This window comes from Rana temporaria, chromosome 6 (assembly GCF_905171775.1).
Source record: "Rana temporaria chromosome 6, aRanTem1.1, whole genome shotgun sequence".
Classification (NCBI taxonomy): domain Eukaryota; kingdom Metazoa; phylum Chordata; class Amphibia; order Anura; family Ranidae; genus Rana; species Rana temporaria.
This window is the reverse complement of record NC_053494.1, coordinates 178137468-178157328: the sequence shown is the minus strand read 5'-3', so window position 1 is coordinate 178157328 and position 19861 is coordinate 178137468. Positions and strand designations below refer to the sequence as shown.

The following is a 19861-nucleotide window of genomic DNA, read 5'->3' as shown; positions in this document are numbered from 1 at the left end:
GATTTTTATCATCCAATCATGTGAAAGCAAAAATGCAGTTTTTTTTTCCTTGCATATTCCCTTCAGAACTAGAGCAACTGCACTTGCAGTGTAATTGAAGTGCACTTTTTGGTGCACTTGCAGGAGCACATGTAGTGCACAGACTATTTACTGTACCTTTAGTAAATCAACTCCAATGTGAAGCAATTCATCCACAAAGTCCACATAAGAAGTGCTAAACTTAGTCATCCATCTCCTCCTCTAAGGAGCTCAGCTCTCTCTGATGCACCTTCACAGCAGTGATTCAACAGCCCCCCAGCCTTCTAATCTCTAATGCAAATACAGGAGCTTTGGGAGGGAGAACAGAGTCAGTCCAGTTGATGAAAGAATAGCTTGGATGACAGCAGTACTTCTGCTGTAAACTTATTATCATTATTATTATACAGGATTCATATAGTGCCAATAGTTTGGGCAACACTTTTACAATATAATGGGAGTCAGTACAGTTGCAATACAATAAAATACAAGACGGTTAAAAGGGCCCTGCTCTTAAGAGCTTACAAACTAATAGGGTGTGGCAAGTGGTACAAAAGGTTATAACTGTGGGGGATGAGCTGATGGAAGTGGTAACATTTCAGTTAATTGGAGGTATGATAGGATTCCCTAAAGAGATGCGTTTTCAGGTTTGGCCTAAAGGCAGCCAGAGTAGGAGATAGCCGGACAGATTGAGGTAGAGAGTTCCAGAGGATGGGAGAGGCTCTGGAGAAGTCCTGGAGATGAGCATAGGAGGAGGAAACCAGAGTGCTTGAGAGCAGAAGGTCTTCGGAGGAGCAGAGATCTTTTCATCCATGGTGTCTGCAGCTAAGGAAGTCAGTGAGTGAAGTTAGTCACGCTTTAAAAATATTATACATTTTTGAATATCAGATTTTCTCTAGCAAATCAAAAAAAAAAACACACAAATCCACTTTGCACTACAAGTGCACTGCAAGTGCACTTGGAAGTGCAGTCACTGTAGGCCCGAGGGGGACATGCAAGGAAAATAAACAACAGCATTTTAGCTTGCACATGATTGGATGAAAAAGTCAGCAGAGCTTCCCCTCATTTCAGATCTACCCCTCAGATTTACAGCGACTGCACTTGAAAGTGCACTTGTAGTGCAAAGTGGATTTGCCTTTTGTAAATAACCTGTGGGGTTTTACAAATCTCCTTCTGAAAATGCTATTTTCATGAATGCAATGCATGCTGCACTAGATGCATACCTTTTCTGGGTTGGTGACTCATAAAGGGTTCAAGCCAGGCAACTAGAATTTTCATAGCAAGATCATCAGTGACAGCACCCCTTAACTTTTAGGGAATCATGTAACTGCAATCAGTACTGAGATCTGTAGTGTAAATGCCCATTGATCAAATCACCCATTATAGGGGGAGAGGATGGTGACAGTTGCTAGTATTTTTCGACAGTTCGCAGTATTTCTGATCATATTGTTGCAAAATTAGTAAGTTTGATTTTTCTATTTTTTATGTTAATTATACTAAACTGAGTTATTAACTGTGCTTACATTACATTGTTTTATTTTATTTTTTGGCAAATGAAGTGTATAAATATTTGACAAAAACACAGAAATCTATGGTGCTTTCTTCACATATTTTGGGGAAATGCCAGGTACATTTGCATGGATAATCTTGTAAATGCTGACAGGGAATGTGTGCTGGTGTCTAAGGAAACAGATGGCTGATAGAGCTTCCTGTATTAAATGTCCATTGTTGCAGCGTGCTGGAGAGTTTGGTCAGTGTAGTCTAGGTTTGGATGAGGATACATTCATGATCTATTAAATTATTGACATCTTAAAGAAGAACTCCAGTCTAAATAACAAGTGTTATATTGGCAAAACTGTCTAGATCCCTTGCTTTTATTTTATTTGACGTTTTTGAAGGTGGGAGAGCTTTAAAAGAGAATTCATGATGCTAGGAAATGAAGGGTTTAAAGGAGAAGTATGGGGTAATAAAATAAACAGCCATATACCTTTTATCCTTCAGGATCTGCGTGATGCTGCCGCTGTCCCATGGTTCTAAGGCTGAGAACTGAGCAAGCACATGAGCGTTGATTGCTCAATTCTTGGTCTTCTCAGAGTGGAGAGCAGTCACTGCTCTCTGTTCTGCTCCTCCAGCACACACTGGAGCACTGAGCTGGGGAGGGGGTGGGTGCAGCTGGCTCCAGCTCTCAGCCATGTGCTGAACGGTGGAGCCAGCTGTCAATCAGGCAGCTGGATGGATGCCAACAATATTTTCAGAATCCTTCCAGAGCCTGGAGCAGCTCTGCCTTGTCTGCTGATAGCGGACAATAGCCCACTATCAGCTGTCTCTGGATCACAGGGGAATGAAAGTGAGTGTTCTTTTTTAAGTGTCTATTTTACTTTGCCTTGCACGAGTCACTTTAATCAGACTGAGTTTAGACAAATTACACTAGAGGGGTCTAGTTTTCATTTTTTTTTTCACACAGGATTCATATATTTTTCCCATAGAATCCAATTAGAAAGCTGTCTACCTTGGGTGAAAAAGAAGATTATAGACCGTAGCCTAGACCATTGTTTCTTAACCTTTTTTCAGTCAAGGCACCCAATTATGGACAGTCTCAGGGCACCCCATTCTAAAATGTAAAACAACTATTCTAATAGCCTTACATAATGCAGCAACCTCCATATGTAGGACACCCAACGTTGGAGGTGATTTATCCTTCCAAAGCAAATACACGTTTGCACACTGCAGCTAACTAATATTCCAATATTTCTCTTCTCCCTCAATTTCTCTCCATCTGTCAGCCAATGTCACCCCAGTGCTGTGGGAGAAGGGCACAGGAGGGTCAAACAAGGATGCTGTGGAGGCAACAGACATTCTCCTTATTAACTGATGATGTCATTGGTTGTTGGGGTGCCAAGTTTTAATGGTGCATAATGAAAACTCATGGCTTTGTGTAATTATAAGTCAGGCTTGATCCATCTGCTGGCTTGTATACATTTTTTTGGATAGATTTTAGCCATTTTGACAAGGCACCCCTGAAAAAAACTTCAAGGCACCCCAGGGTACCTGGACATCCTGGTTAAAAAAGGCTGATCTAGACTGTTCTTCCCTGCACTGGTAAATAAGGGTTGCATTTACAATCATTGAGAGCCAATGGGAATAATATTGTGGCAATGCCCATTCCACCGTGGCATAATCATGGCCAATGCTATAAGCACAGGGAAGAATGCTTCTGCAAAGGTTTTTTTTGCTCTTAATTATCTAACTATGACAAGCTGAAGAAAAACATGAAATGACAAATGTCCAATAATTGTTCCACAGTTGCACTACTTTTGAGCAATGGGTAAACACCATGAGTAATGTTTTTGTACTTAGAAAGGCATGTTATATTTTTACAATTGCAGTGTGATTTTGTAGTGCCATCAGTTAGCGCTTAGCAAAACTATGTTTAAAGATTAAACACTATTTTCAAAATATTCTTTTTACTGTTGTAATTTATTTTTCTGACATTGCTGCTTCCAGACAAAATAAATTCCATTTATTTTTAATACTGCACATTACTTTAATTGAACATCAATTTCAAAATACTGACCTAGTAAGAGTTTTCTTATAAATAGTTTATAGTTGGCCAAGTAGAGAAAACTTAAATTACACTGTTCTATTCACAAATACATCACTGGCTTATATGTCTGTATCTAACCAAAGAGTCCATTAGTAAACCAGCAGGGCCGATGATGAAATGTAAGCTTGAGCTTCTTTATAACTCATACAAAACCTTCACATAACACTCATAGGATGCTATTTTGTAACAACATTTTACGGTTTTAAATCCATGTAGGTCTGCTCCTATAATTACACTAAACTTGCATTATAGAATATAGAGGACCCCCAAAAAAATATATAAGCTAGAGATCAAACGCAAAATAATATTTGTAAAGAAACACATAAAATCAGAGCTGCGTCCCCAAAAAGAAGATACTTTATTATTATAAAATGGTTAAAAACGATGGTAGTATCCCAATTACATATGAGGTCTGCTTGATGTCCCATGTTGCATCAGTACAATCTATACTCACTGGACACTTTATTAGGTACACCTTGCTAGTATCAGGTTGGACCCCCTTTTTGCCTTCAGAACTGCCTTAATTCTTTGTGGCCTGAACCATTGATACAAGGCAGGATGGATCCATGCTTTCATGTTGTTTACACCAAATTCTGACCCAACCATCTGAATGTCGCAGCTGAAATCGACACTCATCAAACCAGACAACGTTTTTCCAATATTCTATTGTCCAATTTTGGTGAGTCTGTGCGAATTGTAGCCTCTGTTTCCTGTTCTTAGCTGACAAGAGTGGCACCCGGTGTGGTCTTCTGCTGCTGCAGCCTCTCTGCTTTAAGTTTCGAAAGTATTCTGAATATCTTGGTTGTATTGAGTGTTTTTTTTGAGTTAGGCCCCGTACACACGACCGAGTTTCTCGGCAGAATTCAGCCAGAAACTCGGTTCAGAGCTGAATTCTGCCGAGAAACCCGGCCGTGTGTACACTTTCGGCCGAGGAAGCCGACGAGGACCTCGGCGAGGAAATAGAGAACATGTTCTCTATTTCCTCGTTGTTCTATGGGAGAACTCGGCCCGCCGAGCTCCTCGGCGGCTCCAGGACTGAACACGCCGAGGAACTCGATGTGTTTGGCATGTCGAGTTCCTCGGCCGTGTGTACGGGGCCTCACTGCCTATTCTCCTCTGACATCAACAAGGCATTTTAACCCACACAACTTTCACTCACTGGATATTTTCTGTTTTTTTGGACCATTCTCTGTACCCTAGAGATGGTCGTACGTAAAAATCCTAGTAGATCAGCATTTTTTAAATACTCAGTCCAGCCCATCTGGCACCAACAACCATGCCTCGTCAATTAAAGTAATTTAAATCCCCTTTCTTCCCCATTCTGATGCTCAGTTTGAACTTCAGTAAGTCGTCTAGATGCCTAAATGCATTACAGTGGAACCTCGGACCGCGAGTAACAGAGCCTTTCTGAGGGTTTCCGACTGCATCTGAACGGTCTCCAAGTATTTCCGAGTCTCTCCTGCGCCCCCCACCTCTGGCCACATGCGGTATTGCATGCAATAGAAGTCAATGTGGAACAAATGATCTTTGTTTCCATTGACTTCTATGGGGAAAGCTATGGGGCTTTGGATTACAAGCATTCTCCTGGAACGGATTATGCTCGCAATCCAAGGTTCCACTGTATGTGGCTGCCATGTGATTGGCTAATTAGCAGATTGTGTTACCAAGCAGTTGAGCCTAATAAAGTACCTAATAAAGTGGGCGGTTAGAGAATATCAAAACGTATTCAAAACATTGTACAAAGTTTTACACAATATAGAATATAAGGGGACTCCTGTGTGAACCTGTAAAGAAAATCTCCCCAGAAAAATTTCCAAGCTTTGAATAGATGTCACATATAGCTTATGCATATAACATTTCTAGTTAGAGGATTAAATAATATATCATAGTTAAAGGGGAGGTTTGGGAAAGAAATAAAGACATTATGCACCACTCAAAAAGTCAAGGATAAGATAGTAATATATGTTAGAAAACAGTATTTTTCAATCAGCGGGTCAGCTCTTGCTGCAATACTTGCCTCCTGTCTGGAACTACCCCCTGCAGATTTACCTACTCTGGATCCAGGATTGGGCTCTTCTTTTGGGGTAATTGATGCCTATCCAATGATGTAGAGAACTGTGCTGATGTCATCATGTCAGCAATGCTCTCTACAAATTTGAGGACCAGCTAGCGCCAAAGAAGAGGTGAAGAAGAAAAACTTGCATGTTAGGGGACCAGCGTAAAGATTTCTAAAAAAAGTTAAATATGAAAAAAAATTTATAGTGGTATCTGGAGGGAAGAGGGGGTGACTGGGGAGTGGGTGGAACATAAGCAGAGCGTAGTGGAAGCTTTTAACATACTGTATACCCTGTACAATAAGTTCAATGTCATTGATTCAAGCATGTATAATCAGAAACAACTGTATATTTATGAACTTTCACTTTTTTTTCATTTCTAGTTTGATTTACATTTCATGAAAAAAATTCCTCCTGGAGCAGAAGCTTCCAACATCTTAGTTGGTGAACTGGAGTTTTTAGATCGAGCTGTGGTCGCTTTTGTTAGACTTTCTCCTGCAGTTTTGATCAATGGCCTTACAGAAGTCCCCATTCCATCAAGGTATGTTGCTTTTGCTGCATGTGAGTTTGCAGATCAGTCTGTAATGTAGAAGACGGCTAGCTATCATTTGCTGCAGATGGAACCAATGTTTTTTCGAAACTCAAGTAGAACTTTACCAAAAAATAAAAATTCGAACAGGAAGGCATTTCATTGCAGAAAAATCATGCTATTAAAAAAAAAAGCTTCTTACTTTCCTACTTACATACTTCAGAATGTATTCTGAGCTGCTCGTGTGCTGCTCAGTGTACATTCTCAGCATGCCTTACATGCTGGAATAAAAGAGTAAAATAAAACAAAATGATTGTAAAGGCTTGTTTATTTTATAAGAAGTTCATAAAAAAGTTAAGTTTTAAAATAAATCGGTATTAAATATATCCAATGTAATTAATTGCTAATACCTATAAAGTAAAAAGAGAGCCTTGGATGCAGACGCAGTCTGAACAAAGTGAAAGCTGGTGTCAATCATCTTTGACTCCGCCTTCACCATAGTAATGCACAAAAAATACACATTTGATGTTCAATAAAGATTTATTGGGAGCTGTAAAACATTTTTTTGATATATAATCTAATTTGAATTGCTCTTCTGAAACTGTTTTTTTTTAGTCATGTGACTGGCACAGCACCAATCAGGGCTGGCTAGACACAGACTCACACTGTAGAGAGTAAACACCAGCAGATTCCAAAGAACAGGGAAAGATCATGTGACCACACAACAGCGCTGCAGGAATAAGGTACTAAGAGGATTTAAAAAAAACTAACAAACAAAATACAGTGCCATGGTATATATGATTTATGTGAATGAATTACGGCAGTTAACATTTCCCTGTTTAGTATTACTATAACATCAATGTTATCTCCCTTGAACTAAGGAAGTGGCAATTGAAAGCCACAAAATACATTTTATTTGGTGAAATAAAGAAATTTGAGTTCACGAAAGCAGAGAACTCTGAGCCATTTTTAGACTTATATAACTTTAGGTGCTTCTGCTGATTGGACCTCCGACAGGTGATTTTTGCAGACTCCTTTTGTACTTACTGATTTCATGCACCCACCTGAGAACTTCACAGAGGCTCCATGACAGAACCCCAAGGTTTAGAGAGTGACCACCCTTATCCAGTATAGAGACAGATTTTATCCATTTGGAAGGCTGTGTGTTCGCACCCCAAAAGGGTGGCCACAGCCTCAACAGTTTATTGTTTTCCTATTGTGAAACTGCATTTGAGTCATTTCACTTTTTTGAAAAAATGTAACCTTTTTTTAAGCAATTTGCTACACTATAATGGCTCACCCACCTCCCTCTTTTCTTTTTTTTATGTTTCAATAGTATTTATTAAGATTTTTCCATACAGTAATACAGTAAATATTCTCAACTTTTTGTTGTACAAAAATAATCCAACGCAGTGGGAACATAACATTACAGTCCGAGCAAGTGCAACATACAAATAATCGTACAAAATCAGGCCAGGGCCCATTAGTGCGCATGTATGGCATAAACTGAACTATTGCTTCTAGGGACCATACTCACACCAAACTGTCCCAGTTCCCGCTGGAGGCCCGCCCGCCCCAAGGGGCCACCCCCCACCCAACCAAATAAAGGAAGGGAGGGGGGCACAGGCCCCAACCCAGCCAGCACAAGCTAACAACAAACGTACTGAAACATTTCAAAAACATACATAATAAAGTATAGAAAAAGAGCAGAAGGATGAAATGAAAGTCAGAGAGAGGCAGGAAAAATGATAGAGAGGAACAGGAAAAGAGAGGGGGGGGGATCAAAGTCCATCCACTAAAGATAAGCTAGAGCGCGATGATTTTGGGATCATTTGTAAGATATGCAATTCATGGGTCCCACACACTATGGAACAATTCCATTTTGTCCTGCATTAACGCTGTTAACCTTTCATTCAACATCAACCATGCAAGTTTTCCTTTAAACTGTTTGAATGGGAGAGCTGCAGACCTCCATTTTCTAGCAATCGTTATCTTTGCAGAAATAAATATAAATGTTAGGAGCCGCCTACTGGATTTTGAGGCCTCAGTAACCCTGCCCCCTAATAATGCTTGTTTAACTGATTTCTGCAGATTAATCTAAAGTAAGCGTATAGAGAAAATTATAAACTATAATCCAAAACCTTCTAACCTTGGGGCACGTCCACCATATATGATAAGCAGTGCCCATCTGTCCGCATCCCCTAATCCCTCTTTTCTTTTAAATGCCCTGAGCTTTTCCAGAAACCACTAGCCAGCTTGGGATCAAACTCTTCAGGCCACAGTTGACACCCACACCCTTGACTCTTGCTTGCAATCGGAGTTCCAGTTCATCCCAGGACTCTGTGCAGGCCATTTAAGTTCCTCCACACCAAACTGGTCCAACCATGCCTTTATGGAACTGACTTTGTGCACAGAGGTGCAGTCATGCTGGAGTAGAAGATGGCCTTCTCCAGACTGTTGCCTCAAGATTGGATGCATACAATTGTCTAAAATGTCTTTGTAATCCGTAACATTAATAGCACCCTTCACTGACAACACCTAAATTTAAAGGAATGGGCAAATACTTTTGGCTATATAGGTAGGGGTGATGGTCAGGTGTCCACAAACTCTTGGTCATATTGTGTATATGCAATGTTTCACATCTTACTTTAGATACAAAAAAAGGTGGGAAAACCTATCACAGCTGAATTTTTATTTTCTTTTTGCAGAAAGAAGATAAAGTAATTTTTATTGTCCAATAAGAATACATAATTTCCCTGGTACAGGGTAATACACCTGGTACAGGGGAGATGACATTTTTATTGTTATCTGTCAGCAATGAATCAGCCTTATTATTATAAACCTTAAATCTAACAGATAGATTTTCACCGCTCTACTAGTGATCATCCATACTGCTACCATAATATGGTGTTATATGAGCTGGTTCTGTCTTTTGATAACTGAAATGTTCTTCTTGTTCATCTTGCTATGCAGATTTCTGTTTATACTACTGGGACCACTTGGAAAGGGACAGCAGTATCATGAAATCGGACGGTCAATTGCCACTTTGATGACAGATGAGGTAATTTTTCTCCAAATGTTTTTGAAGCAATTATTAATGTTACATTTTTTTTTTTATTATTATTTATGGCACGTACAAATTGTGAAGTGGCTTTTTATCTGAGGATGAGGAATAGATGGTGCAGCTGTGCATAGTAGCCAATCAGCTTCTAACTGCAGCTTATTCAGTTAAGCTTTGACAAAAAAAACTGACATCTCTAAAGATAAAAGTTCTCATGTGTACAGAAGATGGTACATTTTACATTCTTTTGATTAGACCAAACTTGGCTTACAAAAAGCTGCTTGTCTTCATTTGAAGACAAGCAGCTTTGAGTGAGATAATGTATACAGCGCCCCCAAACTGTCCCAAAGATGCTACTTGAAGGAGTTTTCCTAACGTTCTGAAAGCGCACCGCCCCAGTGTGTAGAGTCACACTGAAATTGATGGGAGCATTCAAGCATTATATGAAAACCACCTCAGGGGTCTTAGGCACATAACCTATGGCATCCAAAGTAATGCCCCGTACACACGATCTGGATTCCCAGCGGTAAAAAGTCACTCGGGAATCCCGGGGGGGAAAACCGAGAACCTGTTTGGTCACTTTCCCCATGTACACACCAGAGGTTTTCTCGTGGGGAAAACTGCAGTGAGAGCTTTGGCCAGGAATCCCGCAGTGTTTCCCATAGGAAAACCGCCGGAAAAAAGACCGCAGGGAATCGCGGCAGGAAAAAAGAGAACATGTTCTCATTTTTTCTGCCGCGATTCTCATTGGTTTTCCTGTCGGGAAAACTGCCATGGAGCATACACACAGCCAGTTTTCCCGACCAAAAGCTGTCATGGCAAGTTTTCCTGACGGGAAAACTGGTCGTGTGTACAAGGCATGATACTCCTACCTTCTCCACCTTCCCAGCTTGCATCGCCTCTTTTACACAAAACCCTTTCTTCTTTTATTTGTTCTTATGCAGCTTAGAACTTTGTAACTCTGTAAACAAGTTTATATGAGATTATTGCACTTCTCCTGATAATAGTCAAATTATTGATGTGCAAGTATAGGCTGCCTTATTGCCTGTACAGCCTATAGGCACAAGCCAACTGGGGTTGATTTACTAAATCTGGAGGGTGCACAATCTGGTGCAGCTCTGCATGATAGCCAATCAGCTTCTAACTTCAGCTTATTCAATTATGCTTTGACTAAAAAACGGGAAGCTGATTGGTTTCTATGCAGAGCTGCATCAGATTTTGCACTCTTCGGTTTTAGTAAATTAGCCCCACTGTGTCTAAGGCTCGGTTCACACTGGTGCGACAAACACTCCAACTTTGGGGGCACGTGTCGCATGACGTGTGTAAATCAATGTTCCCCTATGAGAGCCGTCTTAACTGGTCCGACACAAATCGGTCTGACTTTGAAAAAGGTTCCTGCACTACTTTGGTCCGACTTTGGTCCTACTTCAGCCCATTGAATATCATTGAAGTTGGATCAAAGTAAGGTCCTTGTCCTAACCATCCGGCTTGTGACATCCGGCATGGTGATTACAGCAGCAGTAAAAGTAATTTATGTCACTCTGGGATTATTTTGATTGGTCAAAGGACAAATCTAAGTCCAAGCAAAATCTTATCCTGTTCATGCAAGTCGGATGGTAGTAGGACTGATGTCGCAGGGCAAAGTAGGATGACAGTCGTACAACAGTCGTGTCGTACTAATGTGAACCCGGCCTAAAGGTAAAATTGGTTACATCTGAAACTTTTCCATATGTGTCTCTTAAGGCTGTAATTTACCTGACGCTTTGATAATAGCTGTGATGTTGACTTCCCTTCAGTAGATGAATGCAAAATGTTCTGCATACAATGATGTCTAAAGTCTGCTTTTGTACACTAGACTAAAGCAGACTTTGTATTTTTGTCCTGATAGGTATTTCATGATGTTGCATATAAAGCCAAGGATCGTAATGATCTGGTCTCTGGGATTGACGAGTTTCTTGATCAAGTGACAGTGCTTCCACCTGGCGAGTGGGATCCATCAATCCGAATTGAACCACCTAAAAATGTTCCATCACAGGCAAGTGAATGACTTCTAATTTGCATCTTGACACCTGCTTTTGTTTTTGTTTTTTACATAAAACTTGTGTAATGGAACATTTTTTCTTCCTGTTATGCTGATCAAGCATTTTTTCCATACGTCATATTTTTATACCAGTTTTATTTATTTTTTTAATCCAATTATTTGTTCACAAAATTGATTTCAGTCTTCGTTCTTGCTGTGTTCATAAAATTATTTCAAATCCATAAAAAATATTTTTGTCACCAGAATATGTTTTGGTTCTGAATAATTGTGTAGTTGCTAAATCAAAATGGTAATGTTTAAACTGCAGGTTTAAAGGTGCAATGAATGTTAACACAAAATTCATATATGGCATTTCATATGCACAAAAATTATGTAAGTTTTGTGGATTAAAGATAGCTTGAGCTTCTATTACCAAACATATTTTTCCGTCATGATTTTGCTGGCAGGGCCGGGACGAGGTGGGAGCCTTTCATTTTACCTCCTGCTGCTCTGGCACTGTTCACAGTCAGGGCAAGGAGACTGGTAGAGGCAGAGGATACACCGCTGGAAGATCCTACATTGTCACTGTGCACTTCCAAATCCATGTATAACCTGATTGGTGGCCTTGAATGGTGCAGTAACACAAAAACAAGCATGGTAGCAGCTGGGAGTGGGATCCCAAGTGTAGAAGATGATCGGGGTGTGCACATTGGTGGGGGGTGGGGATGCTTGGTATCTTTGCACAGGGCTCTAAATTACCTTGTCTTGGGCGTTTAATTGTTTGCTTTGTGCCCATGTACTTTTACTCTTACAAATGTTTGCTTTTACTACAAATATTATTTAGAAACAATACTTTTACTTCCACTTCCATGCATTTCAGGAAAAGCGTAAAACGCCAGGGGTGCCTAATGGAACAGCGGCACTAGGAGAACCGGAAGAACATGGGGGACACAGTGGCCCTGAACTACAAAGAACTGGAAGGTTAGTTGATATTCCGCAGTTTTCAAAACCTACTCTGTAGGGAATTGATATATGTCTATTTTTAACAGTTTATTTAGTATGTGAACCCAAGATCTACAACAACTCCTAACTAAAACAACTACTATACACACAAATGCCTCATACGATAAAATTAATCTGTAAGCATGAAAGCATCTTTTCCATGGCACTTTCACCACCTTCCTGCCCAGGTCAATTTTCAGCTTTTAGTGCTGTAACATTTTGAATAAGAATTGCAACACTATACCCAAATTAAATTTTGATAATTTGTTTCCACACAAATAGTGGTATTTGATCACTACTGTGTTTTTTTTTTTTTTTTGCGCTATAAGCAAAACAAAAAAAGATCGACAATTTTGAAAAAAAAAACACAAGATTTTTTTACTTTTTGCTAAAATATCCCAAATGTATTTTTTTAAAAAAAATCCTCAATTTAGGCCGATATGTATTCTTCTACATATTTTTGTAACAAAAAAAAATGCAATATGCGTCTATTGATTGGTTTGCGCAAAAGTTATAGCACCTACAAAATAGGTGATTGATTTATGGCATTTTTTTTTTACTAGTAATGGCAGTGAATTGCGATTTTTATCATGACTGTGGTGGACAGATCGGACACTTTTGACACTTTTTTAAACCATTGAAATCTATATAGCGATCAGTGCTTTAAATAGCCACTGATTACTATATAAATGTCACTGGCAGGGAAGGGGTTAACACTAGGGGGCGATCAAGGGCTTAAATGTGTTCCCTGACTGTGTGTTCTTACTGTGGGGGGATGGGACTGACTGGGGAGGAGACCGAATGGTGTTCCTATATAGTAGGAACACACAATCTGTCTCCTCTCCCCTGACAGGATGAGGATCTGTGTGTTTACACACAAAGGGCCATATCCTCAAAAGGGATACGCCGGCGTAAGCCGTCGTATCCCTGGTTCTAACTTTGGAACTGATCCACAGAATCAGTTTTCCAAAGTTAGGCAGAAGATCCGACATCTGTAAGGGACTTACACTGCCGGATCTTAGGATGCAGTACCGCATCCGCCGCTGGGGGCATTTCGAGTCGAAATGCCGCTTCTGGTATGCAAATTAGCACTTAGGGCGATCCACAAAGCTTTTCAGCTTCGTTTTTTCACCGTAAGTTTTAGTTTGCAAGTGTAAAATTAGGGCTGCTTTTACATGGTGTAAAGTTAGTAACACCATGTAAAAGCACATTCAAGTGACGGCATTTGGTATGCATTCCTGAGAGGGAGAACTCCACGGCAATTTGTAAAATCAAAACCGGCATGGGTTCCCCCCCAGGAGCATACCAGGCCCTTAGGTCTGGTATGGGTTGTAAGGAGACCCCCCTACGCCGAAAAATCGACGTAGGGGGTCCCCCTACAATCCATACCAGACCCGTATCCAAAGCACGCTACCCGGCCGGTCAGGAATGGGAGTGGGGACGAGCGAGCGCCCCCCCCTCCTGAGCCGTGCCAGGCCGCATGCCCTCAACATGGGGGGGTTGGGTGCTCTGGGGCAGGGGGGCGCACTGCGGGCCCCCCCACCCCAGAGCACCCTGTCCCCATGTTGATGAGGACAGGACCTCTTCCCGACAACCCTTGCCGTTGGTTGTCGGGGTCTGCGGGCGGGGGCTTATCGGAATCTGGGAGTCCCCTTTAATAAGGGGGCCCCCAGATACCGGCCCCCCACCCTAAGTGAATGGATATGGGGTACATCGTACCCCTACCCATTCACCTGGAGGCAAAAAGTTAAAGTTATTAAACACACAACACAAGAGTTTTTATAAAATAATTTATTAGTCTGCTCCGGAGGCCCCCCTGTCTTCTTTATTAGCTCTAATACCAGGGGGGGCTTCTTCCACTCTCCGGGGGTCTTCTCCGCTCTCCGGGGGGGTTTCTTCTTCCGCTCTCCGGGGGGGGGGTCTTCTCCGCTCTCCGGGGGTCTTCTCCGCTCTCCGGGGGTCTTCTTCTATCTTCGCCGCTCTCCGCTGTTGACTCGGCGCACCCCGGTTCTTCTGCAGCTGTCCGGTGCCTTCTTCTTCAGCGCTGGCTGCCTGCTATCTTCGTGTGTTAGCTCAATTACTAACAGGCAGCCAGCGCGGTCTTCTGTGACGTCATGTTCTTCTTCTCCCTTCTTCCGATGTTGACACGTCGCCTCTTCTCACTGCAATGATGGAAGCGCGCCTTGCATCCCATTTATATAGGCATCACCGTCCCATCATGCTCCGGTAGGTACCCATGTGGTGGGTGCCTACCCACGTGCACCCACCACGTGGGTACCTACCGGAGCATGATGGGACGGTGATGCCTATATAAATGGGATGCAAGGCGCGCTTCCATCATTGCAGTGAGAAGAGGCGACGTGTCAACATCGGAAGAAGGGAGAAGAAGAACATGACGTCACAGAAGACCGCGCTGGCTGCCTGTTAGTAATTGAGCTAACACACGAAGATAGCAGGCAGCCAGCGCTGAAGAAGAAGGCACCGGACAGCTGCAGAAGAACCGGGGTGCGCCGAGTCAACAGCGGAGAGCGGCGAAGATAGAAGAAGACCCCCGGAGAGCGGAGAAGACCCCCGGAGAGCGGAGAAGACCCCCCCCCCCGGAGAGCGGAAGAAGAAACCCCCCCGGAGAGCGGAGAAGACCCCCGGAGAGTGGAAGAAGAAGCCCCCCCTGGTATTAGAGCTAATAAAGAAGACAGGGGGGGCCTCCGGAGCAGACTAATAAATTATTTTAAAAACCCTTGTGTTGTGTGTTTAATAACTTTAACTTTTTGCCTCCAGGTGAATGGGTAGGGGTACGATGTACCCCATATCCATTCACTTAGGGTGGGGGGCCGGTATCTGGGGGCCCCCTTATTAAAGGGGACTCCCAGATTCCGATAAGCCCCCGCCCGCAGACCCCGACAACCAACGGCAAGGGTTGTCGGGAAGAGGTCCTGTCCTCATCAACATGGGGACAGGGTGCTCTGGGGTGGGGGGGCCCGCAGTGCGCCCCCCTGCCCCAGAGCACCCAACCCCCCCATGTTGAGGGCATGCAGCCTGGCACGGCTCAGGAGGGGGGGGGGCGCTCGCTCGTCCCCACTCCCATTCCTGACCGGCCGGGTAGCGTGCTTTGGATACGGGTCTGGTATGGATTGTAGGGGGTCTCCTTACAACCCATACCAGACCTAAGGGCCTGGTATGCTCCTGGGGGGGGAACCCATGCCGGTTTTTTCTTTGAAAATTGGCATGAGTTCTCCCTCTCATCAATGCATGCCGAGCGACGCTGACAATTTTTGTTTTTGTTTTCCCGGCGCTTTTTTTTTTTTCACCCGTCGCAACTTTAGTGTCCCGTCGCAATCCACAAAGCCCGGCGTAAATTACGTTCGCGCGCTGCACGTCGGGAAAATTACGTCACACGCATGCGCAGTACGGCCGGCGCGGGAGCGCGCCTCATTTAAATTTTAAACGCCCCCCCGGAGAGGAGGACCGCCTTGCGACGGAGGCACTTAAGTTACACGGCCTGAAATTTCTAGGTAAGTGCTTTGTGGATCAGGCACTTAGGTAGAGATTTTGCGGCGGTGTAACTTAAATGTCAAAAGTTAAGTTACGCAGGGTTTTTGTGGATCAGGCCCAAAGATCCACATTCCTGCTCTGTCACGAGCAATCGCGGGTGCCCGGCGGACATGGTGACATACGCCCCTTATGCTGGCGGGAAGCCAAGGATGTTATATGCCAACTGCTCCGAATGGGAGAGCCACCTTGCGGATGTCATATGACTATGGGCGGGATGGAAAGTGGTTAAAAAAGCCATTATGATGCTTCTTATAGTATAACATGTGGGGAAAGAGATGAACATTTCTTTGTCGGGGTCAGTGTTGGAACCCCCCCACCCTTAACTATGAGCCCAGTAACAGTTGATACCTGATTTACCTTTGACCACTGCTCCGGGTAGTTTGAGAAATATACTTTTCAATATTTCACTTTACTGTACTTTTTTGCTCATAGTTACATTGTAAATGTAAAAAATGTGTAAAACATTAAGAGAACTTCCCAAGGATTCCTGGTATAACTCACTCCTGTTCTGGTAGTTGGCTGTAAGAGCACCCAATGCTTTCATACGAGGTTGGAAAAGAGTGCTTAGCTGAGTGCAAGTTCCAGGTGGGAAAGGGAAAGTAAGTATAAGGAATTGCAGTAACCTGACAATTAAAAGAGAAGTTTGGAAATTGCAAAAAAAAAAACTAGATGGCTGCAGTACAAATACCAGCTGCAGCTGTTCCCCGTTGCCTCTCAGGCCTCGTACACACGGCCGAGGAACTCGACGTGCCAAACACGTCGAGTTCCTCGGCCAGTTCAGCCCTGAAGCCGCCGAGGACCTCGGCGGGAGGAGAGCTCCCATAGAACAACGAGGAAATAGAGAACATGTTCTCTATTTCCTCGCCGAGGTCCTCGTCGGCTTCCTCGGCCGAAAGTGTACACACGACCAGTTTCCTCGGCAGAATTCAGCCAGAAACTCGGTCGGAAGCTGAATTCTGCCGAGGAAACTGGTCGTGTGTACGGGGCCTAAGACCAAGAACTGAGTGCTCAAACATCAATGATCACTCAGCTCTCGTTCCTCAGCCTGCAGAGAGCCAGTGACTATCAGTCACTGGCTCTCTGCTTTGTCATTCCAACTCTCACTGGAGCACTGGGCTGTAGTGGGGGTGGGAGCAGCTGGCTTGGGCTCGCTGAGAGGCTGGGCAGATCCCAACCATATGCACTCCTGTGATCCATAGGAGAAGCATAGCCAAAAAAGCTTTGGCCATACTTCCTCTTTAAGTAAACCTATTGCTTTTACCCCACACCCTTTTTGTGACACCATTCTACTGAACTTTTTGTGAGAGTAACTATTTACCAAACACTGATGTGGGAAGAATGGGGGTCACATGTTTCTTTATACCCTGGATATGTCAACCTACTTCCACAGACAAATAAAGCAGGAGGGGTAGACAGGAATGGGAGCAGGATTAAAATGAATATGCTGCTTTGCATGGGTACTGCACAGCTTCATGTAGAACCTACTTAGCCTTTTCACGTTTTTTTCTTTTTTAAAAGTCCACTCTAACATATTATTATTGTCTTCCCTCTAGGTTTTGTGGGGGTCTGATGCTGGATATCAAGAGGAAAGCTCCTTTTTTCTGGAGTGACTTCAGGGATGCATTTAGTTTGCAATGTTTAGCTTCATTCCTGTTCCTTTACTGTGCATGCATGTCACCTGTCATCACATTCGGAGGTCTTCTTGGAGAGGCAACTGAAGGCCGTATAGTAGGTGTTGTACATAATGATAATGTTGTTATGACATACAATAATATAACACGTGTTGTATGCGCTATGTTGAACATTGAACACATACTTTTACTTTGTCTAGAGTGCAATAGAATCTCTATTTGGAGCCTCAATGACAGGGATAGCCTTTTCCTTGTTCGGGGGACAGCCTCTTACTATTCTGGGGAGTACAGGACCAGTGCTGGTGTTTGAGAAGATATTGTTTAAATTTTGCAAGTAAGTATAGAGTACATTGAATATTAGGGTAGGATACATTTTATGGAACACACCATGGGCCAAATTCTCAAAAGAGATACGCAGGCGGAACTGCTGTTCAGCCTGCGTATCTCTGTGCCTAACTTTGGAAACGATCCTCAAAAGGATTTTTCCAAAGTTAGGCAGAAGATCTGACATCTGTAAGACACTTACACTGTCAGATCTTAGGATGCAGTACCGCATCCGCCTCTGGGGGCATTTCTCATTGAAATGCCTCTTTGCGTATGCAAATGAGGACTTAAGCAGATCCACAAAGCTTTTAAGCATTGTGGTTTCTGCGTAAGTTCCGATTTGCTTGCGCAAAATTAGGGCTGGTTTTACAATGTGGAAAGTTAGTCCACCATGTAAAATCAGACCTTTTTTTCGATCGCCGCGATTTTTTTTTAAATTTGAATTTTTTTTCCCGGCGCGTATTTTTTTTTTTCCCGACGCAACTTTATTGTCCCGTCGCGATCCACAAAGCCCGGCGTAAATTACGTTTGCGCGCTGCCCGTCGGGAAAAATGACGTCACACGCATGCGCAGTACGTCCGGCGCGGGAGCGCGCCTAATTTAAATGGGAATCGCCCATTTAAACTAGGAACGCCTTGCGACGGACGGAGTTAAGTTGCGCTGCCGCAATTTTCCGGGTAAGTGCTTTGAGAATCGGTACTTAATTTCGGAAAATTGCGGCAGTGTAACTTAACTCCCTAAAGTTAAGTTAAGCAAGATTTTTGAGAATTTGGCCCCATGTTCTCTTATAAACTTGGCTCTGTTCAAATTTATCTTTATTAAGGGTATATATAGATAATATTGGTTTAACAATGTTTTTACTTAAACAACTTTTAGTATCTTTATGAAATGGTTAATGTATAATTGCACCAAATCACTTTTATTAAAGCTTCCCCTGCCAGTCCTATTCTCACCTGTCCTCATTACAATAAGCTATCGCCCATGAGGCCACAGAGCCACTTGTCTTCTGAGTCCAGTCTTTGCGTGTATTGCTCACTCTCTCTTCAGTTCTATGGGGATTTTGTTCTGTACTGGATTTTACATATCAGAATTGGCTAGAATTACTACATAATTCCAGGATGAAAAATAAAGTACTGGGAAATCAGGTAATGCCCTGGGTGTGGGTGTGTATTTACACTGTAATTTTTTTAAACCCCATGCAAATCCCAACGTTGTGTGACAGCACCGTTTTTTGGCAGACTTTTTTTGCATGCTTTTGTGCTACACGCATAGGGCAGCCTATTTATTTGAATGAAGTGCCCTACACATGACAAATATGCCAAAGAAACTCTGGCACCTTTTTGGGCATTAGATTTTTTTTTTTTTTACTGAGCATTTTGGCTCATTTGTCACACGCAAAAACACACATCTGCTGGCCTGGGGTGGCATTAGCACTGTGTGGCACCAGTAGTATGATATGTGTTTTATGAGAAATGCTTAGATGTGAATAGAACCAAAGAAAAATCTGATTGTAAGCCTGTCATGTAAATGCTTTTCTTTACACAGGGATTATGGACTGTCGTATCTCTCATTAAGGGCAAGCATAGGCCTGTGGACGGCCTTCAATTGCATTGTCCTGGTTGCCACCGACGCAAGTTCCCTGGTGTGTTACATTACACGGTTTACCGAGGAAGCATTTGCGGCACTCATCTGCATCATTTTCATTTACGAGGCCTTAGAAAAGCTGTTGCAACTAGGTGAGAAACATCCAATCAACATGAATAATAATTTGGAACTTCTAACACAGTATTCGTAAGTACAGTCTCCTTTTCCTATTAGTTATGAATTCCAACAAGGGAGATAATTAGAAACCTGTAGAGTGAACTCTCACTAGTTTCCATATTTTCTTAGATTACTGATGAATTGAGTCCTAAAAGCTGGAGTTGGGAAAATCTTGCAGATTTTTTCATTGTTAAATTTAATTAATCAGTAAAAATGTTGGTAAAATTCCAACATTTCCATTATGTAGAATTGGTCAAGTTCATTTTATTTCCAGCAGTACACCAGTATATAAAAAAATTAAGATTCAA

At 42.6% G+C, this 19861-nt stretch overlaps 1 protein-coding gene across 6 annotated transcripts in view; it reads left to right on the top strand.

The window, feature by feature from the left end:
* The window catches only part of SLC4A10 (solute carrier family 4 member 10), a 309484-nt gene that overhangs the window by 222404 nt on the left and 67219 nt on the right, over positions 1 to 19861 (top strand). For all 6 annotated transcript variants that reach the window (XM_040357866.1, XM_040357870.1, XM_040357864.1 and 3 more), the window contains exons 8-14: positions 6057 to 6214; positions 9176 to 9263; positions 11152 to 11298; positions 12164 to 12264; positions 17391 to 17565; positions 17669 to 17802; positions 19338 to 19583. In XM_040357866.1, the coding sequence (XP_040213800.1) occupies positions 6057 to 6214; positions 9176 to 9263; positions 11152 to 11298; positions 12164 to 12264; positions 17391 to 17565; positions 17669 to 17802; positions 19338 to 19583 (1049 nt within the window). The remainder of the gene's footprint in view (positions 1 to 6056; positions 6215 to 9175; positions 9264 to 11151; positions 11299 to 12163; positions 12265 to 17390; positions 17566 to 17668; positions 17803 to 19337; positions 19584 to 19861) is intronic.